The 26,998-nt window shown below is 45.7% G+C and overlaps 1 protein-coding gene and 1 pseudogene across 1 annotated transcript in view; one reads left to right on the top strand and one right to left on the bottom strand.

Moving 5' to 3' along the window:
- LIPC (lipase C, hepatic type) overlaps window positions 1–26,998 on the bottom strand; it is a 126,874-nt gene that overhangs the window by 19,598 nt on the left and 80,278 nt on the right. The window contains exons 2-6 of the mRNA XM_090270666.1: window positions 9,918–10,105; window positions 6,712–6,894; window positions 6,034–6,151; window positions 3,706–3,939; window positions 864–1,109 (exon numbers count right to left, since the gene is read on the bottom strand). Coding sequence (XP_090126792.1) covers window positions 864–1,109; window positions 3,706–3,939; window positions 6,034–6,151; window positions 6,712–6,894; window positions 9,918–10,105 — 969 coding nt within the window. The remainder of the gene's footprint in view (window positions 1–863; window positions 1,110–3,705; window positions 3,940–6,033; window positions 6,152–6,711; window positions 6,895–9,917; window positions 10,106–26,998) is intronic.
- LOC150016563 (programmed cell death protein 4-like) lies at window positions 22,223–23,579 on the top strand (annotated as a pseudogene).

Genomic DNA, 26,998 nt, shown 5'->3' with positions numbered 1-26,998 from the left:
CATCTAATGTTTTGTGTAAAATGCTACGCAAGTGCACAGTGGTGGTGACGAGGCATACACCTTTGGCAGATCCAAATATTTGCACAGTAAAGATCAAACAGCACAACACGGCTCCTCCCAGTGCAGACAAGCCCATGCTTGGAAAGACTGCGATGGTAAATCACTCACGAGCTGTTTGAAGGATTAGGCAGCCATGTTAATGGCAACAGATGTCTCCCGGTTCCCTCCAGGAAGACACGGCTTCAGTGGAGTACTTCTCTGCTGGCTTCAGCCCAGGACAGAACCACAGCCCTTTCTCTGACCTCCTGTTCAGCCCAGAGAGGGGTAGGGACTGCGATTCTGCCTGAGGTGAGGATCTGACTGGGAAACAGTGGAAGCTGAAATGCCTCTTGGAAAGGCCTTACCAGGCAATGATGTCCTGTAAGCTCAGCTAATTCAAACTTTAGGGGGAAGGAGGAGCAAATGTAGCCTGGAGCTGTTTTTTTTTTTTTTCATGGGGGTCTGGAGCGAATGAAAGTACTGGGTTCTAGGCCGGGTTTAGAGACACCCCCAGGTCTCCATAACAGTGAGGCCTGGGTGGTCGAGGTAACTGCTTAGGGGATCGTGAAAATGGATGAAGAGAGGTCAGCCCAAGGATTGTTTGAGAAAGTATTAAGGCTTTTCCGTTAGCATTGGGCAGCGTGGGGGCCACCTTCTTGGGGAAAGAAAGGCCTTGTCAATATCACCGTACACAATCCGTGCAGTTTCAGAAACACCAAAATGGAACCTGACGTCACTCCAGGAAAAGACTTCAGGGCCTTCTGAACCTTCAGACAGGGTGCTGCCTCCCGCCCTGGCGAAGGCTTCAGGCGACCTGCACTCACCTTTGAAGGGAGACTGGTCTCGTGTCACCAGGAAGAGTTTCTTGCTCTTCTTGCTTTGCCCCTCCCGGCGGATGTGGTAGCCCAGCGTGTTGCAGCGGCCCTTCTTGCAGCTCAGGCACAGGCCCTGGCTGAAGCTGTCCATGCTGTTGCACAGGTAGGCCGTGCTCTGCTGGTCGGGGTGCAGCAGGGAGTCAATGAAGAGGTGCACGGACCGCTCGTGGGCGCATTTTATGGTCTGGGGGATGGCTGGAACAGAGGGCAAGAAGAACGTTAGCAACCTTTAATCCAAAGCACCTTCAGCTCAAAGGATCATCTTGTTTCTCCGTGCAGAGTAGCAGCAGCATATTAGGTCGGAGGGGTGGGGTTGCTGAGGTCGACCACTGACAGTGGCGCATGGAGTCAGTGGCTGAAAACTTCAGGAAGAGTGGACTCCTCTCAGTCACTTAGGGTGGAGGCAGAGTCCCAGGAACCCCGCGACCACAGCATGTTATGGTAGGTGTTTTAAAGGGAACCCCAAGTCACTAAGAAGATATCAGATTATTTAAGAAAGCAGGGTGGTGTAATTCCTTTTAGAAAAATTTCTTTCTTGAGTGGTTAAAAATGCACAAGTGAGTTAGCTGGCAAACGCTAGTGTGGAATGCCTCTTTTCTTCAAGCCAGGGAAACCAGGGCGGGGGCACTTCAGGGGCTCAGCGATGGGTCTGCTGAGAGCTGAGACCCCTCCGACAGTGTCTACCTTCCGTCCCAAAGCAGCCATGGCATCCCTGGGGTAACTGGCCTGTAAACCAGCATAGGATGGGCTTCTAGAAGAACATGCCTCAGTGACCAGGTCTGAACAGACCTAACCCCTCCTGCAAGCTTAGGAGGTTTAGCTACCTTCCCTCTCTCCCTCCCTCCATTCCCTCCTTCCTTCCTTCCTTCTTTCTTTTCTTTTTTCTTTCTTTCTTTCCTTCTTTCTCTCTCTCTCTCTCCCTCCCTCCCTCCCTCTCTCCCTCCCTCCCTCCCTCTCTCTCTCTCTCTTTCTTTCTTTCTTTCTTTCTTTCCTTCTTTCTTTCTCTCTCTCTCTCCCTCCCTCCCTCCCTCCCTCCCTCTCTTTCTTTCTTTCTTTCTTTCTTTCTTTCTTTCTTTCTTTCTTTCTTTCTTTCTTTCTTTCTTTCTTTCTTTCTTTCTTTCTTTCTTTCCTTCTTTCTTTCTCTCTCTCTCCCTCCCTCCCTCCCTCCCTCCCTCCCTCCCTCCCTCCCCTCTCTCTCTCTCTCTTTCTTTCTTTCTTTCTTTCTTTTCATTCTCCAAATCTTACCCTAATCTAGTAAATGATTCTCAAAGAATGTGGAGAAACCACCACAAGACATGTAAAGTGCCTCCTGTGAAGGCAGAGCACAGGCAACTTTGCCAAAAGCTCTTCCCCAGGATTGGTCATAGTTCTTGGTTGCTAGTGGCTGCATTTGTTAAGCACCTACTAGGAGGCAGGCACTCTGCTGACTGCATTCGCTCATCATCTCCCTGCGTCTTCACACAGCTCCTTGAAGCTGCTGTTACAAGGGAGGAAACGGAGCTTGAAAGACATTCCCTAACTCACTTGACCTCACTGAGCCTCACCAAGGTGGCTGGTGAGGACGGTAAAGCTCTTATCTATCCTGTTACCGTTCGTTTAGCTTTCCAACGTAAGGGTGAAGAGAACTGAGAAGAACCACACCCAGGTTGGGCAAGCTAAATAAATATACTTGGTTTCATCACTTTGAAGGTCAACACACAAAAAAATCAAACAGCACTCACTGGTCGGAGATGCGTTTACCAGACAACTGGAGTCTAAACACCGTCCTAGGGTCTGTAGAGGGTGCAGACCTGAGAGGAGGGCTGGCTGGACAGTCAGCCAGAGCTGCTGGCGACTAGAGGGGTGATGGCTCCAGGGAGATGGAAGACATGATAGGGAATATCCCAGAGTGTTCTCTCAGGCATGGGTGGCTGGAAAGCTGGGAGTCCAGCCAAAATGAGATAATGTTGAGTGTGAAGGTCGTTCTGGTACGGGAGGGGTGGTGATGGAGATGCACTCACCACAGCATGTGCTATGCAGGAGTGGAGATCTCCAGGGGCTTACAGTGAGCTGGCGTGTTTTAATTGGGATCGTGTTTTATAATAACAAGGAATTTGGAATGTCCAGGGGAAGTATGGTATCTGTTTTTTTAAGCTTGGTTTTTTGACCCCATGCATGTCATCATGGCACACGTTACTGTTTCGGGTCTGAGAGAGAAGTGGGATCACAGCCCAGCTAATGCCACGTGCAGGCTTTACCCTGAACTAAAGAAAGTCACGAGGACACGTTCAGAGCTGAACTTCGAGTTGGAAGAATCTCAGTACTGTGCTGGAGGACCAGCTGATTAAACCTCACAGGGATAGAAGAATTTTTGTGCTCTTGTGAGACCAAGTATCAGAAGCCATAATCTATTAAGTGGATCCTCATGTGAGCCGTGTAGGGAAAGCTGCCTGAGTCACAAAGCTTCTGCAGAAGGTGGACTAACCACAGAAGGGCTACGAGCCTTGAAGGGACTTCGCACTGAGTCAGGGTAAGAGGTGGGATCCCTGGTGGTGCCCTCAGCTCATCCTCAGAGCTTGGGCTCCGAAAACCTCTGTCTGATAAGAGGAGGGGCCTGGCTGGGGGAACACCAGCCCTAACCCTTTCCCACTAGCCCTCTCTCTGAGTGGACTCGGTGAGCATACACCGTGGGCCTCCATCCTTGCCAGACTCTTCCCAGAATCCACAGAGCTGGTAGATTGCACTGGATCCAGAGGCCCCATGCAAGTGTGGGGGTGCAGGCCAGCGCTCTGGGCCTTGTCCTCTTCCTCACCATTTAGGCCATGCTTGGTAATGTGTTTGTAGAACTCCAGGAAGTGGCAGCCAGGCTGGAAGGAGCCCCCGTTGGGGTAGAAGTCATAGTGTGCTATGGGCTGTTTGATGCCCACACTCAGGCCTATGTGCTCCCAGGTAAAGGTGTGAATGGCGTCCACAAAATTGGCATCATCTGGTGAAAGACGGTCGCTGGGGGAAGTTCCTTCAAACAAAGGGCCCGCGGCATCCAGTCCTAAGAGGAAGGCAAGGGCAAGGTTTAGACGGAAACCAGGGAAGGGGAGGAGGAATGCTCTTTTTTAACTTAGTCATATTATTACACATTCATGAGCCAACAGGAAGAAGAAAATCCTAGGGCATAATCTTTCTCTAGAAAATCTTGCCACAAATTTTTTGCAGTCAAACCACAGTAATTCATGGTGCTGAAAATTGAACACAGGCTGAGCATTATCTGTGGGGAAAAGAGGTTTGCAGGAACTATACAGTGGTAGAAATAAGGTTATGAGGGAATGCTTGATTTATTTAAGCAAGTCAGTTTTAAGTACCTCTCAAGCTACCTTCCAAAGCACCTGTTTGCATACAAAAAACTCACTGTGCTTATTCTAAGTTGTTTTAACCTACCCATGAAAAAAGAATTTATGTGCCAGAATGTTGTCAATAACTTCCCTAAACAAGCTGGCTTTTCTCCTAATGTCATGTCATAGGAATGTCCACAACAGCCTGGGGACCTCACTGTCCCCTGGCGAAGATGCTGAGAGCAAATAGCACTGCTCCAAGCTCTGGTCCTCCAGTGACAGATGTGTTTGCATGAGACAAGTGGCAGCTCCTGGCTGGCGGCAGTTGGGGAGTGTTTATGTACCAAAGTCTTTTCTCTTTCTTCCTTTACCTTCTCTGGGGGCCCCTGGGTGTCCCTCCCACACCAGCCCTGACTTTCATCCCCAAGGGGGGGGCGAAGGAGTTTCCAGGAGGCCACGGGGAGTGCCTGTTCCCCGGTGTGATTTAGATTCCTTTCTTCATCAGGCTAACTACAAGTGAACAACAGAGTAATTAGCTGCCCTGCTGCCTCTGACATGTGGTCCTGGCTCATAATGCCTGATGGGGCCACCATGCCGGCCAGGGAGGAGGGTCCTGGGCTTGGTACAGCCTCTGCTGTTCCGATCAGCCTATGGCCAGGTTCTTTGGTGATGGGCCTCCTGGGCTTTCCATGGAAGGTCTGCTCACACCCAGGCTATTGAGTGTTACATCACAGCAGTGGGGGCACAGTGACTGGTCTGGGGACCAGGCCTCTCCCGTCACCAGCAAGATGAAAAAAAAAGAAAAATTCTCATAAGATTTATTTGGTTTAAATATCTGCCATTATCCCTATCTTTTCCCATATTAAAATAAATGTCTTCTTTAATGAAGTAACGGTAACAGTAGAGAGTAGTTTTCAGACATGTTCTTGACAAAAAGAAAAGGTCATAGCAATGCTATTCATCTTAAATTTCCTTTGGGTTGTTTTCACCTGTGAGATATTGTTTTAGCCTGCTGGGTCTTGAAGGATGAGCAGGAGTTGGAGATGTGGTGCTATTGAAGCCTAGAACCGTAACAAGGAAACTGCCAGAGGGGAAACGGAAGCACTGGGGACACCACACTGTGAAGGGCCTTGCCTGGGCCATTGTAGGGATCCGTGGGCTTTGGGGACTTGGCTGGGGAACCACCTGGTCAGGTGTGTTTTTCCTAATGTAACTCTGGGGCAGCACGGGGGGTGGTGGCAGCTGGTGTCAGGGACACCTGGGAGGAGAGGCCTTCTCGCACCTCTTTCTCTCTTCCTGGGTATCTAAGGCCCTTTCCGAGCTGGTGTAGAGCTTGGGGGCGCAGAGCTCTCTCCCTCAACCCCAATGGGTCTCAGAGTAAGACCCATGTGTTTCTCAAATGTGGAAACTGAGGCACAAATGGGGCTGCGGTTACAGCATATTTAGGGCTGTGATTCTTTAACTTGCGCACATTGGGCTTTTTAAACCACAGGTTGAAAAATAAACTTCTTCCTGCTACAAAAGTGCACAGAAAAAATCTGCATTTTAGATCCTATAATGGCCTGACTGACTCTGGGAGGCGTCTGTTGGAGGAAAGGCAATAGCATCGGAGGCTGTGATTTCAGCATTCTCCAGAAGAGCAGTCTATGACGGTGCTCATGCTCCCCGTGGTGCTACAAGCCCTTCCTTGAACACCGATCCCGCTCGCAGGACGCCGGGGGGTGTTCATTAGGAGACTATTGGAAAAGCAGGCGCTCGCTCTGTGCCCCGATGCAGCTGCGAGATTACAGTTGTTCATTATCAGGCACTGTTACCTGTAATTCTCCCAATCTTGTGCTTTCCGCCGATGTAACTGCCAGCAAATCCTGAGACGTGTGCACCCAGGCTGTACCCAATTAGATGAACATTGCTTCGAGAAAATTGAACAGATTCCTGGAAGACAGCGATAAGATGGTTGCAGGAGGCGAAGAGCTGCCTGGATAAAAGCCTCGTGGGCCCAGCTCATGCAGGCTCCCACCCTGTTCTCTGCACCTGATCGCAAATGAGGAGCTTCGTTCGTACTCCAGACCCACACTGGCTTCTCACCTTGCAGACTCTGTCCTCGTTCCTTTCAGGCTCAGCAGCCTGGGGCCCTGCATAGGAATTTTCCCTCCTGCTGCCTGTCTCCACTTGGATATGCAAGCCCTATGGAAGCGATCCTGTTCGTCTGGGAGGGGTTTGGCGGTTTACAGGGTGTGCTCAGATCCCTTAGCATGTCCAAGAGGTGAACATAAAAGGAATAGTAGATGGGGTGGGGGGAGAAGGTAATTTTACAAAACAGGGGTGCCAGTGAGGCAGCTGAGAGAGCCCTGGGGCCTGGCCACCGTGTCAGGCCTTTCCAGTCCTGGGAGCTTCTCTGAAGCCACTCTGCTGTCTGGGTTGCTGTTGGAGACCAGCTTAACTCACTTGGCCTTTGAGGACGGGAGGGGGAGGGAGGTGGGGGCAGGTCTTACCTCCAACCACCGGAGAAATGCTGCGACCTCCTCTCCCACGATGCGGGTGTTGCGGACGGCGATGGCATAGTGGTTTTGGGCCAGGGCCATCCAGTCTGCCAGCGCCACATTCACCGGCTGGGCCATTTGAGACTTCAGTGCGGCCACCATCTCCCAGATCCAGTTTTCCAGCAAGCCGTCCAGCTGAGGGTAGATCCACAGGCTAGTCAGCCTCGCCAGGAGGGGACGGAGGGCGCTTCGCAGTTATGTCTGCTTTTCCCCTGTTCACTTCTTTTTTTGTTTTTTCTGACCCTTGGCTAATGCTGGATCCTTTTCTCTAAGGGTTTTTCCAACCTCAGCACCATTAACATTTGGACCAGATCCCTGTTTGTTGTGGGGGCTGTCCTGTGCATTGTGGGAGATTCAGCAGCACCTCTGGCCTCCAGCCATGAGATGCCAGCAGCACCCCCTGCCCCAGTTATAAAAACCAAAAATTCCTCTGACTTTGCTAAATATTTCCTGGGAGCTACCACCCCCAGCCCCCAACTGAGAACCATTGTCTTAGCATTTCCCCATTTTAGGACTTTCCAATCCTGAAATTGATGGAAATGTCTGTGTAAATCAGGCACTGAACGCTGACCTCTCCTCTGGGGGTCAGCTCCCACACAGCTCCTCCTTGAGGTCTGCTTGCCCAGCTCTGACATCCACCGCATTTCCTCTCCTCTCTCTCACTGTGTTCTGCGTGCTTCAGAGGGAGTAGCACCACGAGCCAGAACATAGTAGAAGCTCAATAAATGTTTCTAGGGTGGTTCTGGTGGGTTCACAGGGCAAAGACATTTATGCTGTGTCTTAAAGGACAAATAGTTCTGGTAGAAGAATAGGGTGAGCAGGTGGATCTGGTGGTGGTTGCAGGGTTGAGGGGTGGTGTCTGGGGCATCCCTGGCAGAAGGAAAAGCACGTGCAGAGATGCAGAATCACAAAGGGACAGTATGGTACATCTGGGGAGGGGAGAAAAGGCAAGTGTGGTTGAAGACTAGACCACAGAGGTGAAGAGCAAAGCTGATGGTTTGACAAGTCATCCAGGGAAAGATTCACTCATTTATAAATGTTTCCCCAGTGCCTTCTGTGTGGATGTAGCATCTTGGGTTCAAATTCAGACACCCCCACCCCCCCAGTTGCTAGCTGAGTGACCTTGGGCAAGTTATTTAACATTTCTGTGCCCCAGTTTTCTCATCTGGAAAATGGGGGTAACAATAGTGCCCTCCTTCCAGGATCATTGTGAAGATGAAACCAGTTAATAGGTGCAAAGCACTAAGAACATTGCCTGAAACGTAGTAAGCACTCAGTAGAGGTTAGTTATTGCAATTGCTGTTATTATCATTGTTAATAATGGTAGGTGCATTCCAGTCTGGATGAACATTTGAGAATGAAGAGCTCATTCTGGCAAAAGGACCCTGCTATCTTCACATTGCATTTGTAAACAAGATATTTATTCAGTCATTATTTCAGTTAACAAGTATTTTTGGAGCACCTAATATACAATGAATACTGCCTCACAGGAGAAGAGAGGAAAGGCTCCTGTAAGTAGAAAGCACAGGCCAAGAGGAGAGAAATCCTATGGTACATGGAAGGAGCTACAAGCACTTGGGTGTTGCTGGAGGCAGGGAGAGGTGAGGGGGAAGCAGGGAGAGTGGGGGTGAGGCAGGGACAGTGGGAGGGCGGCAGGGACTGGTGGTTACATGTGCTGATATATAATGTCAATGGCCTAGCTCCAGCAGGACTTCAATCTATGGGCCCCTTCTCTAGGGGCAGAAAAGCGCCCCCACCACCTTCACTGCCAATCCGCATTTCTCTAGGATGGGGGACCCCTTTAAATTCTGGGGGGAAGCTGCTGGCCAGCTGTAGGAGCCTCTGTGCTATTCTGGGATGGTGATAGAAGGCACTCCACCTGGTGGCTACACACACCTGGTGTCATGTGGCTCCTCCTGCCCCTCAAGGCCAGGCAGGGGGTCTGCTTTGTTCATGTGAGGCTGTGAGCCTGCAGGTAGCAGGTCCTTGGAGAAAGGGTGGTGTGTGGGTAGATGGGCCCATTTTACTCTCCAGGGCAGAATAGAAGGGGATTTCAGTAGTATTTCCAGCTAGACAGCAGGGAAAGGTTTCCAAGCCATGAAATAGATTCCCAAATCCTGGAAGTTTCCTGTTGTGAACTTAGCTTCAAATCATGGGTGGGCTGGTAACTGGGAGTCAGAATTTCTTCTTGGAGGTAAGGCCTTACTTAGTTTGACTTCAGTTGTTGCCCACAATATTCTCTCTCCCCTTCTTCCATAGTAATAATATTTTTAGTATCACTAAAAGGCTACACTTTCTCTAGGAGGCTACCCATGTCTCACCTACCTTTCCATCTAGGTATGGCCCATGGGTATAATTGGAAGCATTTCACAGATGCTTCTGGAAGGCTAACCTAAAAAAAACCCAAACACTCTTTTATACCAAAGCCATTGACCTGTACACATTAAATGGATGAATTGTATGGTATGTGAATTATGTATCACTAAAGTTGTTAAAAAAGAACCCCTGCTCTTTGACTCCTTTGTATATAACACTTACTACCTGGAACAAAGATGTGATGGCTGGTGCTGTAGATGCCATCTTGGACAATGAGGATGAGGCCCACATCTAAGGACGGTAGAGGAGTGAGCTGGAAATGAGTTAGGTCCTTCAGGACTTCATTGACCAAAGCCATTTATGCAATTTTGGATTACATATCCCTGACTATTGTATGAAATAGAAACAAACTTTTGACTTATCTGAACCACTGCCAGTTGGATTTTTGTTACTTGCAGCTGAATTTAACACTGACAGATACAACATTTCACCGAGAGACATTGTCTTCTGGCTTCCTACCTCCTCCTGTGAGACATGCAGCTTCACCTGCGTGGACTGCAGTCCCTATGGGCCCTCATGTTCTGTGTGACCTCTTTGAGTCACATTTTATTATCTGAAACATGAAGATAATTATACTTTGCCCTCCCTGCTCACTGATGGAATTGAGATAATCAATGAAATAATGTGTGGGAAAGCCCTTGGAAAATTAGAATGTGCTTTACAAATATTACGCATGAAGTTGTTATCACGAACTCCCTATCTTTTTATTAAAATTGAACACACTAGGGAGAAAAGAAAGAAAATGGGAAAGCAGAGAAAAAAGCCAGGCCAGCGTTCCCTACCGACCACCCGTGGATCATCATCACCAGCGGCAGAGAGGAGTTGAAGCCGCACTGCTGTAATGTGTCTGGATGGTGGAGCTCAATCTGACAACCCTTGTCGCTTTCCCCTTCAAAGAGCAGAAATCTTGTCTTCGTCTCCTGCAACGTTTCATTTTGTTCAACAGCTCGAGGTCTTCTTCCAAATGGCTCTGGAATATAAGATTGGGGATGGTGCTTAAACTGGTATCTGTTCCACCTCTGCCAGCTCTGGGACAACCCAAAGGTTTAAAAGAACAGCAGCCAATGGGGTTCCTGTGAGGTGATGGAGATAGTCATGAGCCGTAGCTTTGGGGAACCCCAAAGAACATTTCCAGGAGAATGACCAATGGAGGGCGACCTAGGAGGACCCAACACAGAGGTGGAGAGGACCATCTTCCATCCTGCCATCCTTGTGACTATAGGACCATCCAGCTAGAAACTAGAGTAACTCTAGGCTGGTAGGAATAGGAGAGCAGCAATAGGGACAGAGTCTGATGGAGGACAAGAATTTCACCCAAAATTGCATTGCCAGAAGTGGTCAAGTCAGGATTTGAACTCCTGTCTCTCTGACAGCAATTCCCTACATCCCTATACTAGGGAGACAGTGAACAGAGCATCTTAGTGAAATAACTATGCATTCTCACATTTGCTTAACTTGCCACTTGTAGACACATTTTAGCATGGGGCCTGGCATGGACCAGGTAGGGTTGGAATAAGGAAGATCATAAAGGGAGTGGTGAATTTTGCGTGATAAGGCATGTCATTCAGGGAGAACCTTTCAGGGAGCGTGATGCTGATCTTGGCCTGAAGGATGGGTGAGGGCTTGTATGTATGTGTGGGTGGTGGGTGGGTGGTGTGAGGGAGTAGGCTTTCTAAACTGAGGGAACAGCTGAGTAAGGGCTCAGAGGCATGGGGCCAGGTGGGTGTAAGGAGCCAGGAGAGAAGCCTGGGCACCCAGAGGGTGCAGGGTCCTGGGATGTGGAGGAGTCTGGCCCTTATACTCTAGATGAGATAGGCTGCTGCCAAAGAGTTTTTCAGTAGAAAAGGATAAAGGAATATTCATTTGGCATCTTTTAAAGACCGTGCAGGGACGCAGTAGGGAGAGGGAGATTGCTTTGGAGATTTCACTTTTCCTTGTTTTTCTGAAAGGCCTTCTAGCCTCTTTTTGGGGGGAGCCTCACCCTGGCCCTGAGCCACTTTTGGATGGGGGTGGGCTGTCACCCAACTCAGCAAGGCAGCCTGACAGCTATTTAGGCCATCATGTTGGCCAAATACACACACCTCTGCTCAGGGGCTTGGTGAAGCCCAAGGAGGGACCAGTTTCCAGGGGCATGGTACCCCAAGATGGCCGATATCTTTTCGGCCAAGATTAGGAATCAGGCCAGTCACCCTCCCTTCCATCAGAGGGTAGGCTTTCCCATGGCTGAGGGGCGGACACAAGGCCACACAAGCATTTTTTGTCTGTGAACTAAATTCAGCCCAATTACTAAGGACCCGATCATTCTTTCGGAGTATAAATTCATTCAGGCTTCTCACAGGATACGTCTTGGGCTCTTGGTTTCAGGGGACAGCTGGAGTGAGAGGTGATGAACCTACTAAGTACCAGGGGAAGTATTAATAAAACCAATTTTTCTACCCAAAGTTTGCTAATTCCAAAGGTTTTAATTCCCAGCAAAGGGCAATGCTTTTTCACTAGGATGACGGAATGAAATGCATCATATTTTATTAAAAGGAGATGTACGTGAGAATCTGAATAAGTTTTCTGAGGTAATAAAGAAGATTTCTTCTGCCCAGTTTGGCTTTCCCAAGCTTAGGGACTGTGTGAGCTTGCCCTCGGTCCTGCACACGTGCTCCCAGTCTGTGCTCCCTATTTCATGGCGTGCACTGCCCTCCTGTAGTCTAAGTCAGAAGCTGGGACATCACCTTGAACTCCTGTACCTACCTGCCCAACAGTCCAAAGCTGTGGGTTCCCAAACACCCCTAGTCCCCAGTGCCCTAGTTCAGTCACATGCTTTCTTGCTTGGTTTACTGCAACAGCCTATATTTGGTCTTGCCATCCTCCCTTGCACTGCTGCTCAAGAATCTGTCTAGAACAGAAATGGCTATTAGATCCTTTAGTGACTTTAAGCTTCTTGGTATTGCAACCGAAGTCACCACCAAAATGATAGTCCCTCATTCCTCAACTCCTCCCCTCTCTGTGTTCTCCTGCCACCCCTGACTGCTGAGGTGTCCCCCAAATGCCACTCACAACCCTGCACCTTTGCAATCTCACTCCCTCCTCCATCTCAGCCGCTCCCCAGGGAACTCTGGTCCATCCATGAAAATGGATCTCAGACATCACCTCCTCCAGGAAGACTTCTCATCTGCCAGAGGTAATTACTTCCTCTTGTGTCCCCTCCCTAATCCCAATGTCCTTGTTATGTGGCCTGGTGTTTATTTGTTGAGGTGTGTGGTGTTTCCTCCACCAGGCTGTGGACTCACGGAGGGTCAGTGTTGGTAGGTGCTCAGTAAACACTTAGTGATCAATGTGGAATCTGTGGGACCCAGGTCTCAGATCAAAGGCTAACATTTGATTTGTCGTCCATTAATGCATTGGTGCTAAATGTAACTAATTTTCTTTTATTCCGTGGCCGAATAGCTACATCTTCATTTTAGTATCGCTGACTGAAATGCTAAGAGGACTGTATGAAAATAAATGAAGATGGAAATAGTACCTGTCTTAGGAAGTTGTTACAAGGATTAAATAAGATGGTACCTGTGAAGAGCTCAGAACAGTGCCTGGCACGTAATTAGCAGCTACGTAGGGCTGTGTGGTTAAAATAAGCACAGATTGGAGCATCTCGCACTTTTGATCTGTGAAAGCCTTTCTGTGAAAATTTATCGCCGTTGCCTTCACAGGACCAATTCTGTCTTATATGTGTTTACTTTGGATTTAGTTGGGAGAATAGGAATCAATGGGTGGGCATGACTTGACTTGAAGTAGTTCACAAAAATTCATGGTAGAAGAAAATAAAGGCAGTAAAAACAACAAAGACAGAAATGTTTATAGATTAGCACCCTACCATACACAGTATGTGATCCTCTAAGGCTGCTGGAGATGGGCCACAGATTTTGTTCTCAAGAACAAATCAAAAAGGGAGCCAGGTCCTGGCTGGTGTGGCTCAGTGGATTGAGCATCTGCCTGCGAACCAAAAAGTCACCGGTTTGATTCCCAGTCAGGGCACATGCCTAGGTTGTAGGCCATGTTCCCAGTTGGGGGCGTGTGAGAGGCAACTGATTGATGTTTGTCTCCCTGTCTTTCTCCCTCCCTTCCCCCCTCTCTAAAAATAAGTGAATAAAATCTTTTTTAAAAGTAGGGGGCTGTGGAATAGGAACAGTTTTAGGATTCATGGTGTCTGGGTGCTCACATGTTCCTGGCCATGAAGTCTGAGATAGTTTCCTTATGGGTTACTGTAAAAAGAGGCCACTAGGCGAGGCAGTGGCCATTGTCTTGAACATCATTCCTACATGGTAGCAAGTTTTATGTGGTTGACTCTGAGAGTGGTCTACAATCCTCAGTGAGAACAGTGGCCACAGTATCAAACAGCGTTTAAGTCACAGTGATGCTCCGCAAGGGTCTTCACGTAATCTAGCAATTGTGCCATGACTGAGGGAGACAGGGGTCACTTCAGGTCACATTTTGGGTGGAAAGAGTGGAGCTCTGGAGCCTGCATGTCTGAGCCTCCATGACAGTCTGATTGGCCCCATTCACAGAACACATGGAATACTGGGTCATTTCCAGCCAAGCCATGGCTTTAAGGACTCAGCTGTCCCCCACACCTAAACCTTGACTGAAATCTCACTCCCAGGTTGTAGGCTTGCCAGAGTCAGCTCGTGACTGGGCATCTCTGCTTGGGGCAACTTCCGGCACTGCAAGTCCAGTAAGGCCTAACTGGATTGACTCTGCCCCACCTACCGCCCCGCCAACCCATTCTTCTTCCTTCTTTCTACATTTTCTGTTGTGTTTTGTACCACCATCATTTGTCCATGCAATTTCTTAAGGTAGAAAACTTAGAGCTGTCCTGGAATGCCTTTTCTGTCCCCTTGGCAACCCACTAGGTTCATCAAGTATTGATGATTCAGACTCAGGATTATCTTCTCTTCCCTTGCTGCTGGCCTAGTCTATAATTTTTTTTTTTTTTAAGTTGTGGTATTTTAATAGACTCTTAAATGTTTTATGTGTAATTTGTTTATTTGTAGAATTAATACATGCTAATGGTATATATACAATCTGAAAAATGCTGAAGTGAATAAAGAATATCACTATTCTGAAAAAAAACACAAGTAATATTTGGATTATTTTCTTTTCCTTTTCTTTTTTAAAGATTTTATTTCTTTATTTTTAGACAGATGGGAAGAAGGGGAGAAAGAGAGGGAGAGAAACATTGATGTGTGAGAGAAACATTGATTGCACACCCCTAACTGGGAACTGACCTGCATGTACCCTGACCAGTAATCGAACCAGCAATCTTCTGGTTTGCAGGCTGGCGCTCAACCACTGAGCCATACCAGTCAGGGCTACAGTATTTTCTTCCAACCTTTCTTTATGCAGATATTTGTTTCATGCATATTTATTTGTAATGTCTATAACTTAGACCATATTATCTGAATGGTTTTATATCCCTCTTCACCTGTCATGATAGTTTCTTATAGCATTAATATTCTTCAAAAATATGCTTTGAAAAGTGGCATAGTTGGCTTACTTGTTCCATTATTGTTAGACATTTAGGTTGTTTCCAGGTTTATTTTTTTCTATTACAAACAATGCTCTGATGACCGTTTTTATACATAAATCTTTATCTGAATCTATAAATATTTTCTTACTGTAGATTTCTAAAAGTAGAATCATTAGCTCTTTACTTCTGATCCTCTTTCTTTTTTTTGTTGCATTTTTAAAGTATATTTTATTGATTATGTTGTTACAGTAGTTCCAGTTCTTTTCTCTTTGCTCCCTTCTGCCCAGTACCCCCTTCCCTCCAGCAATCCCACCCCCCTTAGTTCATGTCCATGGGTAGTGCATGTAAGTTCTTTAGCTTCACTCTTTCCTATATTATTCTTAACTTCCCCCTATTTTGTACCAACCAATTATGCTTCTTAATCCCTGCACCATTTCCCCATTTCTCTCCCTCCCCACTCCCAGCTGATAACCCTCCAAATGATCCCCATATCTATGATTCTGTTCCTATTCTGGTTTGCTTAGATTTTGTTTTTATTTTTTAGATTTAGTTGTTGATAGTTGTAAGTTCGTTGTTCATAGTTTTGATCTTCTTTTTCTTAAGTAAGTCCCTTTGACATTTCATATAATAATGGCTTGGTGATGATGAACTCCTTTAGCTTCACCTTGTCTGGAAAGCACGTCATTTGCCTTTCCATTCCAAATGATAGCTTTGCTGGATAGAGTAATTTTGGTTGCAGGTTGCCTTTCATCACATTGAATACTGCTTGCCAGTCTCTTCCTGCCTGCAAAGTGTCCTCTGAGAAATCAGTTGATAGTCCTATAGGCACGCCCCTGTAGACAATTCTCCATCTCTCTCTTGCTGCCCCCAGGACTTTGTCTTTATCTTTCACCTTTGGCATCTCAGTCATGATGCGTCCTGGTGTGGTCCCCTCTGGGTCCAGCTCGCCTGGGACCCTCGTGCTTCTGGACCTGTATGTCCATCTCCTTCACAAAATTTGGGAAGTTTTCCTCATTTTTTTCAATTCTTGCTTCTTCATTCTGCACTGGTTGACTTTTTTTTCTTCCTTATGTTCCAAATCATTGATTTGAACCCAGGTTTCCTTCCCTTCACCATTGGTTTTGTGCGGATTTTCCTTCATTTCACTTAGTATAGCCTTCACTTCTTCTCTTATGTGTTTGCTCTACTCAATCATATCTGTCAAGCCTGTGAGCATCTTAACACCAGTGTTTGGAATTCTGCATCTGTTAGGTTGTCTATCTCCTCATCTGATAGGTTGGCTATCTCCTCATCTGTTAGGTTGGCTATCTCCTCGTCGCTTAGTTCTCCCACTGGAACCTTGATCCGTTCCCCCTTTTGGGCCATAGTTCTCTGTCTCCTCATTCTGACAGACTCCTGTGTTTGTTTGCTTCTGTGTCCACGGTATAGCAGTCACTCCTGTTACGTTGTAAGGGGCGGAGCCTTAGGGATTCATCAGTGCAGGGCGACCTGTTTCACCACGTTGTGGAGCTGTATGTGGTGGAGGGGTCCGAGAGGAAATAATGATGTCTGCCCAGCACTTGCTCCTTTTCCAGGCACCTCTCCCAGTTCCACACCAGACTGGTGCCCCTCTAGCTGCTACCCTGGCCATCGTTTCCAGAGTGGGTGGGTCTGCGGACGTTCTAGGACCATGGAGGTCCCTTTGAACAAGCAGGCTCTGCTGAAACCGGCAGTTTCTGCCTCCACACCAACCCCCACTGGTCTGCACAGTCAGAAGCAATGAGGCTTGATTTTCCCTGGTTCTGGGACTGTGAGCTGCGCTCCCCAGGTGTCCCTCCTGACTTTTTAGAATGTGTGTCTGCACTTTCTGCCAGCTTGCCGCTATTGCCGCTGCTGCTGCCCCCCTGCCACTGCTGCCACCACACCGCGTCCTCTCCACCCTGGGTCTGCCCCCCCTACCTGTCTGGATGAGTATTTCTTCTTTATATCTTTGTTTGCTGGACTTCCATGTGGTTTGATTTTTTTGGAACTTCTGGTTGTTTCTAGTTTTGAGGTAGCTGTATTCCTTCTTAGTTTTGGAGGGAGACGCAGTGTGTCTGTCTGTGCCTCCATCTTGGCCGGAAGTCCTACTTCTGATCTTATTTATCTCTTTATATGCATATATATCTAGATTGATTTTCAGCACTTTTTAAGCTAATATTTATTGAGTGCTTATTCTGTGCCAGGTACTTTTCTAATGGTCTTGTTTGTATTAACTCTATTAACTCATTTAAGCCTTACAACAATTCTGTGAGTGAGCTGTGAGAAAACCTATGAAGTCCATTATGAGGGAGGAAATCTGTTGCACTGCTATTCAGTAGGAGCAGTGCCTTCTCCAGGCACGTCTTCTGAAATCATCATTTTCTCCTATCTTTAGAAGAGATAAAGACACACCAATGGTAAGAATCTGGGATGTGGAAGGAGACTTGACTCAGGGTGGTGAGCCCACAATATAATATACAGATGATGTGTTATAAAACTATACACCTGAAACCTATACAATTTTATTAACCAATGTCACACCAATATATTCAATTAAAAAAAAAGAATTTGGAGATGAGGCAATGGTTTTGAGAGGGAGAATATTAAATAAGGTACGTGATTAAGTCCTTCGGGGGAGTCAGCCCCTGTCACCTGGAAAGTGAGGTGACAGGCTGGGGAGGCTTGGGGTTCCCTCCACATGACAGCAAGATCCAGAGGCAGCAAAGCTTCCTCAAATCAGTCAGAAGAAGCAGGTGCAGCTGTTACATTTCTAATATCTGATTCCTTGCAGCAATGATTTCTCTCTTTCTAAGTTAGCCCTCAGGTTTGAGGGGTTCTAAAAGTTCCTACAAGAACAAATGATCTCATTTTCTTTTGGGCAAGGACATCGTTAGGTGGGTGACTGCAGGCAACAAATGAGCTGGCATAGGCGAGAACCAAAGATGCAACAGGAGAAGGCTCTAGTAGGAGTCAGGATCTGTCTCCTGCCCGTGATGCCTGGGCTGAGGGCTTCTGCTCAGTTCAACGTGTGTCAAGTGCTTCCCATGCCCTGACGGCTGCTGGAGACACACGTGCATAAGACAGCAGCCACAGGTATTAATATGCCCCTTACAGAGTTGTTTGTGAAATATCTTCACATTCATATATTAATTGCTTGTGTGTGTGTGTGTGTGTGTATATATGTATGTTTTTCTTTGGTTAATGTGAAATACTGAAAATATCCCCAGAGCTGAGGCTAATGGGAGAGGTCTTCTGTAAGACCATAATTTCATGATCCTAAAATCTCTCCAAGCCATACCCTCTGCTCAAGATGGAACAAACCTGAGATAAACAGAGCCATAGCTCCGCTCTTGGGTGCTGTGGTCAGGCCCATGATTTGTACCTGGGCAACATTGACTTCAGAATTTCTAGGATTACTCATTCATTCTTCTTTCTACCAACACTTCCTGAGTACCTACTCTGTGCCAGGCACTCTTCTGCAAATGAAATTTACCTTCAGCTAAATTGTTTCTGAAGCAAGTATCAGATTTTTTTTCCTATTTAAAAAAAAAAGTAGGTGGTGCACAAAAGCGGAGTAACAGCAGAAAACAAAATGTTAAAAATATATACTTGTACTCTCATCATCCTAATGGATTGGCTCTTTATTTTCCTGTGTTGCTTTTCTGTAGCTAGAAGCAAATATATTTTTCATGTAACTGTGCAGATACAACTGCTTTTTGCTTTTTCCACTTCATATTATATCATAAAAATCTCTCCATATTCCTACAGTGTTCAAACTCATCATTTTTAAAGGCTGAGTAATATTCCACTGAGGGAATGTTTTGTAATTTATGATTCCATTTTCCTCTCTGGAATGAGCAGTATGTTTCTGTTTTCACTTTCATAAAGAGCTGTAATGAACTTCACACAGAGAGCTTTCCTTTTGGAGAATTATTTCCAGTAGGATGAACTACCTGGTATGGAATTACTTGGTTAAATGGTGAGATTGTTTTGCTGACATGGGAGTTGATGCAGTCTTACAACTAAGTTCCTCACAAGGTGTCAGCCACAATTAATACTGATCTAGAGAACCCATAAGGCCCAAAAGTTCTCATTAAAGGTGATGATGGGGTGCTGGGGAGCAGGTGGAGTGGTCAGGCTGCTTAAACTGCTGTTTATGTGACTATCACTTATTTTTTGCTAGTAACTCAGAATTCCTTACTTTATTCAGTCCTCATAATAATACCCCTGGGAGTAGGTTATCCCAAAAGGAAACTGGGTCTCAGAGAGAGTAAATGTCTTGACCAAAGTCATAGGAAGTAATTGAATTTAACCTCATGCCAAGAGCGGCCCCTTTGCAGTCCAGGAAGTCAAAGGCACCACTGTCAGGCCTTCAGCACCCTACAGAAGGCCATTGAAATGGGTCTTTTAACAATTGCACTCCCATGATCTAGATCACCAGTTTTCAACATGAATGCTGCAAGAATTATCAAAACAAGCAATACCTAACTATTTAGTCAGGGACAGTGATCTCTTTTTCTTTAGATTGTCAAATAAAAAAAACAACAACAGCCAACACAACAAGAGCCATCTGTGTGAATGCCCTGTCTTGAACCATAAATATATAGGTCACATATTAGAATTGCATCTTATTGGTCACGTTACATAATAAGGCTGCAACTGATTGGTTAATTCTTGGTACCAGAAAATTTTATATACAAATATAGGCACCTGATTTTTTAAAAAGTCACTCTGGAGAAAAAGGAGTAGGTAATTACTATTATTATTATTTTTGTAAATCAGCCAATATTATACCTATTTTTTTTGTCAGATTGGCAGCAACAAATATAACATATTTTTTGGTGTGCTGCAAAATTTTAGTCATTAGTTTATGTGTGCCATGAGACAAGAAAGGTTGCAAATCACCAGTCTAGAGTGTGCCTGTGCTGAAATACATTTATGTGTTGACTTAGGAGAGAGCTCAGAGCCTGAAGTGCAAGCCTGTCACATGAGGCAAGCAGCTGATGAACACATTGTCTGGGTCTGCTGCACCTGCTTGCGGAGACAATGTGTCTCTAGACACTCAGAACCATTTCACTTGTATTTAGCTATTGATGGATTATATGCGATTGTGTGTTGACAAATCTCTGTGAGCTCTTAGTTTCTTGTTAACTCATCCTGGCTGACCTTGAACAAGTCATTTTACTTTATAGGTCTCAGTTTTTTCATCTGGAAAATGAGGAGTTTCGACCAGCCAGCTCTGAGACCCTCATGGTGATACAGTTAGATGTTCTCGGCTCCTTGAATCGACTGGACCAGGGTTCTAGACCTGGCTTTTCCTCTAAATGAGCTGGACCTCAGTTTCTTTCTTTTTTCTTTTTAAATTATATTTTATTGATTATGGTATTACAGGGTCATGTGTATAAGTTCTTTGGCTACTCCATTTCCTATACTGTACTGCACATCCCTGTGGCCATTCTGCAACCACCTATTTGTACTTCTTAATCCCCTCACTTCCTCACCCATTCCCCCACCCCCCTCCCATCAGACAACCATTAAAATTCTCTCTGTATCCATGATTCTGTCTCTGTTCTTCTTGTTTGCTTAGTTTGTTTTTTAGATTCAGTTGTTGATAGATATGTTTTTATTGCCATTTTATTGTTCATAGTTTTGATCTTCTTCTTTTGCTTAAATAAGTCCCTTTAACATCCTATATAACACTGGTTTGGTGATGATGAACTCTTTTAGCTTTTCCTTGTCTGGGAAGCTCTTTATCTGCCCTTCCATTCTGAATGATAGCTTTGCTGGATAGAGTAATCTAGGTTGTAGGTCTTTGCTTTTCATCACTTTGAACACCTCTTGTCAATCCCTACCTAAGATCTCTTCCATTTAATGTCTTCACCCAACATAGTTTCTTCCAGATACTTTTTGTACTTATCTACCAAGTTCTTTGCCAGCCTACTTAGGGCCTTTCTGTAAATTCTGTGTACCTCCTTCAGGCAGTATATTTCATGTTTCAGCAAGAGCATCGTGCCTTTTTATCAAGAAGAAGGGTCCTCTTTGGAGTCAGGATTTCAGCCTCTCCTCTCCCATCTGTCCAGGCTCTTTTGGGCAGCAGGAGTCTATTGACCTCATGTGGCACCTCTGGAGGCTACTAGGCTAGGTTTCTGCTGTGACCTGCTGGGTGCTCTAGCCATGCCATTCAAATTAGATGGCTCCAGGGGCCACACCAGGCTAAAGGTCAATGGGGAAATAAATCTATGACTGCAAAACACACCCAGCCAGGGTTCTGCTGCTAAATGAATACTTCCCTTTCAGGATCCCTTATGTTTTACCTAATCTTCTGTGTTTGAGGGCAGTAATTCTCCCATAGCCATGTGCTTAAGACCCCCAGAACAGCTGATTCAGTAGGTGTGACAAGGCCTGAGAATCTGCATTATCCTAAGGTGGAAGTTCATTCAGAAAATAACTTGCCTAGTTGTTAAGAATATAAGCATTGGATGTCCCTAATGAACATAGGTACAAAAATTCTCAACGAAATATTAGCAAATCAATTCAACAACACATTAAAAGGACATACACCATGATCAAGTGAGATTTATACCTGGGATACAAGAATGGTTCAATTATACACAAATCAATTGATACACCACATTAATAGAAAGAAAAGTCATATATATAATCATCTCAATAGACACAGAAAAACATTTGACAAAATTTAACACCCTTTCATGATAAAAACTCTCAATAAATTGGCTATAGAAGAAATATACCTCAACACAATAAAGGGAATGTAAGACAAACCCACAGCTAACATCATACTCAATGGTGTAATGTTCTCTTCTATAAGATCAGAAACAAGACAAGAGTGCTCATTCTCTCCACTCCTATGCAACGTAGCATTGGAAGTTGTAGCAAGAGCATTAGGTAAGAAAAATAAAAAGGCATCCAAATTAGAAAGGAAGAAGTAAAATTGTCTCTGTTAGCTGATAACATATTCTTGTATATAGGACATCCTAAAGACTCCACCAAAAAACTGTTAGACCTAACCAGTCAAATTTCAGGATACAAAATTAACATACAAAAATCAGTTGTATTTCTATACACCAAACAATAAACTACCTGGAAAAGAAATAAAGAAAACAATCTTATTGTTTAATGCAATCCCTATCAAAATTTCAATAGCACTTTCACAGAAATAGAAAAACCAATCCTAAAATTTGTATGGAACCACAAAAGACCCTGAATAGTCAAAGCAAGCTTGAGAAAAAATAAAAACGGAGGCATCAAACATTCTGATTTTAAACTATATTACAAAGCTATAGTAATCAGCTTTAGCTCCACTGCTATGATTGGCCAGCTGATGTCCTGGCCTTACCCAATAAATGCCAGTCTCTCAGGCTGCCTCCCGCCCCTCTGCCCCAGTTACTAGGTAGAATGAAATAAAAACAGAGTCAGAGGGGCCAGAGACACACTGAGGCAGTGGCAGAGACTGAGGAGCAGGGTCAAGTCAGTGGACCAGGGACAAAAAAATAGATCACAGAGGAAGACTCCATTTGGTAAGTTAATCAGTGAACATGAAATTAAGGAATAATGGATGTAGAAAGTGAGCAGATACCGAATATAAGCCCTCTAGATCCTGATAGCTTAAGTGACTCTTTTCTGGTGATGAATAAAATGCTGGGACTGAGGACATAAATAATGAGATAAACAGAAATTGGATTTCAGCATCCTCCCTTAATGAAGCTAGAATCAATGCCTAGGCAAAAAGGCGACTACAGAAAAACATCCTGGGATTCTGGCAGAGGCGATTGAGGCCGTGATAATGGGAGCAAAGACATTAGAAGTGGAGTAACTGTACCAACCAGTCCAAAGGGAAGGTTGCTAGACAGGTGATCCAGATCTGGGAAAGGAAGGGACTAACCAAAGAAAGGTGGTGCAGGAGGCACAGGTGTTTGGGGTACACCCGGGTAGGTATTTGATGTGGAGGAGGTGGATGTGAAAGATCCTAACTGTGATGATGACCAGAAGAACTTGTTTATGAAACTGTAGTATTGAGTTTGGATGAATAGCATTTGAGAGGACTTTAACACCAATTATACAGGAATATTTTGAGCATGGATATACTAATGAAGTTGCTAAGAGATTTAAATCTTGGTGAAATGAAGAATACCACTGTTGGCAGTGTCCTTGGTGTTGGAGGGAAAGGCTAGTCATAGAGAAATGACCTCTAAGCTTCTTTCTGACCTTTGTGGAACAGTAATGAACACAAATGATGTAAAAAAATCATTTGCTAAATTGTTGGAAGATCTACATGAATTAGCACTGGATAACCCCAGAGCACCACAGTTGGTGGGCCAGCTGATTGCTAGAGCTGTTGGAGGTGGCATTTTGTGTGATACCTATGTTGATAGGTACAAAAGAACCATAGATTGTGTATAGACTAGAGCTCCTCTGTGCTCTTGAGTATGTCTAAAGGTGGAAAGGGCAAAGGTAGTGTGTGGGGCTCTGGGGTTGGGCAGAAGTCTGAGATTGTTATGCTGCTGAAAGAGTATTTACTCTCTGGAGACATGTCCACAGCTGAACACTGCCTTAAGGAACTGGAAGCACCTCATTTTCATCATGAGCTTGTATGTGAAGCCATTGTAATGGTTTTGGAGTCAACTAGAGAAAGTACATTTACGATGACTTTGGATTTATTAAAATCCCTTTGGAAACCTCCTATAATTACTCTAGACCAGATGAAAAGAGATTATGAGAAAATGTATGATGAAATTCTGGACATTGGTCTGGATATCCCATATTCATACTCTGTGCTTGAGTGATTTGTAGAAGAATGTTTTCAGGCTGGAATAATTTCCAAACAACTCAGAGATCTTTGTCCTTCAAGGGGCAGAAAACATTTTGTAAGTGAAAGAGATGAAGGTCTCTTAAACCAGAGAGCTACTAAACATAAAATCTCTTGCAGTCTTAGATATTATAAAAATATATTTATTTATCTGAATTGTAAGAGTTGTTAGCATAGTCTTTTTTTTTTTTAAGTGCTCATTTTGGGTACAGGTATTTCTGAAATTTTATAGACTTAAATTTAAGGAGAATTTTAAAGAAAATTTTTTTAACTGTGTAAAGGAGGTACAGAAAAGTAACAACTTCTTAAGTGGAATATTCTCATAGGCTACCTTTTATAAGTGCATGTTTATGACCTAATCATTCCATGTTGTGCATTGATATCAGACTGATACTCCTTTGTTTCAAGGACAGGATTTTTGTAGTAAAATCACTGGTTTATTCAAAGCTTTATTTTGGGGGTAAAGTTAAGCTGCTAAAACCCCATGTTGGCTGCTGCTGTTGAAATACTGTGCTTTGGGCATAAAAAACAAGTTATTTCCTTGTCTTAAAGAATTTTAGGAAAATGAATTAGTCCTGAGACTTATTCATCTCTCTGGGGAACATATTGATTGGTCTTAAAGACTAGACAGTTAAATAAATACTGGCTGGAACATCTATTTTTCTACAAAACTGGAGGAGTGAACCCAGTTCTAGAAGAATGTATGACAAAATAAAACATATGAAGCAGTGTTGATTCTTAAAAAAAAAAGAGAGAAAAAAATAAAAAAGAATGATATTGGCCTAGAGACACATCTGACCAATGGAGCAGAATTAGGAGCCCTGCAGTAAACCCATGCACCTTTGCTTTCAGGAGGCTTAGCCCTAGGGGCCCTTGATTTCCGCTGTTGAACAGGTCAGAGAGGTAAGCTCCTTCTCATGGGGTCCTAAGTCACCTGAAAGAGTAAAAGTGATTCCACAGGGAACTTCCCAAGTAGGCAGCTTCCTCCAGAACAGAACTGTGCCTGGCAGATGGAAAAGTGCTTGGAGCCACAGGGAGCCAACGTGTGAGGAATTCTATAAAAGGAATCTGGCTTAGAGCTTGGAAGCCGAGCAGTGAGGTGCCCGCTTGGCTGGCTTAGCTTTTGGAAGGGGTAGAGGGGGAGAGAGAAAAAATGCGAGCTTCTCAGCCGGGAAGCTACTGCCCCGGGGCCTCTCAGAGGCCTTTCAGAGACCAACGCCTCCCCAGCAGCCAGTCCATCTGGGCTGGCGCTCACGGAGTGTTGGGAGCAGGGATATTTTAGATGTGCCAAAAGTGACGAATGTTGAAAAGTGCCATTGGCATCTCTGGGAACTCACAGTTCACACTGGCAGCTAAGATGTGCCGGGCTCTTTGGGAGAAATTGGGAAGTCTTTAAAACAGGCAGCTCCTGCTCACCCTCCCATATGTGGGTGGCAAGGAGGTGGCTCTGTACATGACAAGGAACCATGAGACCAGTTAAGACCGAAGGGCCTGTAATGGGTCAATGCCTGAGGTCTTGGCAGAGGGAAGGTGGCATTCAGAGAGGCCAGCTGGAAGGAGCAGGAGCATACCAAAACAGAGGTGGGCAAGCAGGGGCCTGAGGTTGGAGTTAGCAGAGCTCGCTGCCCACAGGATGGGGACTGCACTCCTGGCCTACTCAGTGGTACCTGCCCGGTCTGAGCAGGAGCTGCAGCCAGAGCTGGCTGGAAGCTGGAGGTGAGCCTGGGCATGGGCCCACAGCAAGGCTGGGACAAGGCTCCAGTGTGTCTAGATATGAAAACACCCCAGGGAATGTGCTACTAGAATTCAACACCTACCCTGGAGATAATGCATCTCAAAAGGAGGGCGCCTCAGAATTCTGTTTTCTGCACCACCCTGTTCTGTATGTAGTGGTACTGGTTCTCTGCTTTGGCCTGGAGATGGCTCACCCAGGCTACTTAGATGCTGGGGGTGGAGGAGCTGAGGTGGTAGCCACTCTGGACCATGATCTGCCAGAAAAAGGAGGGTGGAATCACTCCACTTGGGGCCGGTGTAGGGTTAGTAGGGCATCTTAGGTGAATCAAGAGGAGGGAGGAGAGTGGTGAGAAGAGATCCTGATTATGGACCACTGGAGTCCTAGGGCCGGTGGTTCAGGACTAGCTGGACCAGCCCACTCTGTCTTCTGCAGAAAGATAAATGGTGGGGGGCATCAGAGCTGGATGGAGAAGTTTGCACCTGCCCCCAAGTGCTCTCTAGAAGACACAACAGCTCTCCTCTGATCACTGTCCTTCTGCCACTTCCCTGCACAGCTCCCACAGCCAGGAGAGAAAGAGGGGGAAGAGAGTTCACAGTCATCTTCGCTATCATTATCATCATCATCGTTATCACTCTCATCATCATTAATGATTGGACGTCTTATATAACCTGTTTAACTTGTCGAGGACTGAACTTATCTTTCCACCTCCTTCCTGCATCCAGATTTACTGACTTTCTCAATCTGCTCCCACGTCTCTCTCCTTCTAGTCACTTGCTCACCCCCTGAGTCATCTCCCACTCCTCCCTCCTCTTTTCTCCCCCAACCCTCGCCCCCATATCAGCAACTGCAACTCACTGTAGCAGTAACCAGCTCGACTGCTTACTTCTGAGCCAGGCCTGGCCCCAGGCCACTGCTCGCTCTCCTGCCACTACAAACTTGCCCTTGCAGCTCTCTCTGACACTTCTCTCTCCCCTTCCTACGCCTCAGCCCTCTACCTGGAAGCGATGAGAACGTGTGCTTCATGAGGCTGTGGGACACTTCTGACCACTGGTCAGACCAGAGGCTCTTCTGCGTGCTCCCAGGCTCCTGTGCACACCCCGAGAAAGGGGCCTTTGTCTCCTTTCAGACTAGGCGCTAAGTTAACAGGGCTTATGCGTCCACGTGATCCTGGCCCCTAGTACAAGGCTGGCATGGGGATGGGCTATATGCTGAACTGAACTACTAGGATCATTTTGTTTTTCTGCTCTTCCTAGGGAAAGGTTTGTCACAGTGAGCTAATGTTTAGAGGCAGCACAATGCACAGGCAGGGACCTCGCAGTGTCACTTCCAATTCCCAGAGTCCTCTTCTGGTGGTCTAGAGCTGTTGGGCCACTAACACAGCAATCCCTGCCTCTGTCTACTAGGAATGAGCTGGAAAGAGGGTACTAACATATAGGAAGAAAGTTTCAGACGCTCTTTGGAATGATGGGTGGTCCTTTGATTTGTCCTGTCTCAAAGTCCTCCGGACCTCAAACCACTCTCTTTCCCTACCTTCCCTAGCTCTTCTGTGATTCCTCATTTAGTTCAAGCCTTATAATTCAGGGTTTAAGAATGGCCTTTCTGAAACTGTTTTCGATCCTGACCTGTTTGTTGAGATATTAACAGGAGCCCTGGGGAAAAAAGAGTTTTGTGGTCAAGTAAATTTGAGAAATGTTGTGTTCAGAGACATTAATCAGGCTTCCTGATGGCCAGACATGTTCAGATGCTTCCTACTTACTGTGTATTTAATCTCTAGCAGGGGCAATGG

Source organism: Furipterus horrens, unplaced genomic scaffold (genome assembly GCF_987537825.1).
Source record: "Furipterus horrens unplaced genomic scaffold, mFurHor1.1.pri manual_scaffold_3, whole genome shotgun sequence".
In the NCBI taxonomy this organism is placed as follows: domain Eukaryota; kingdom Metazoa; phylum Chordata; class Mammalia; order Chiroptera; family Furipteridae; genus Furipterus; species Furipterus horrens.
Note: the sequence above shows the minus strand (reverse complement) of the source record. Positions and strands in the feature narration are given on the sequence as shown.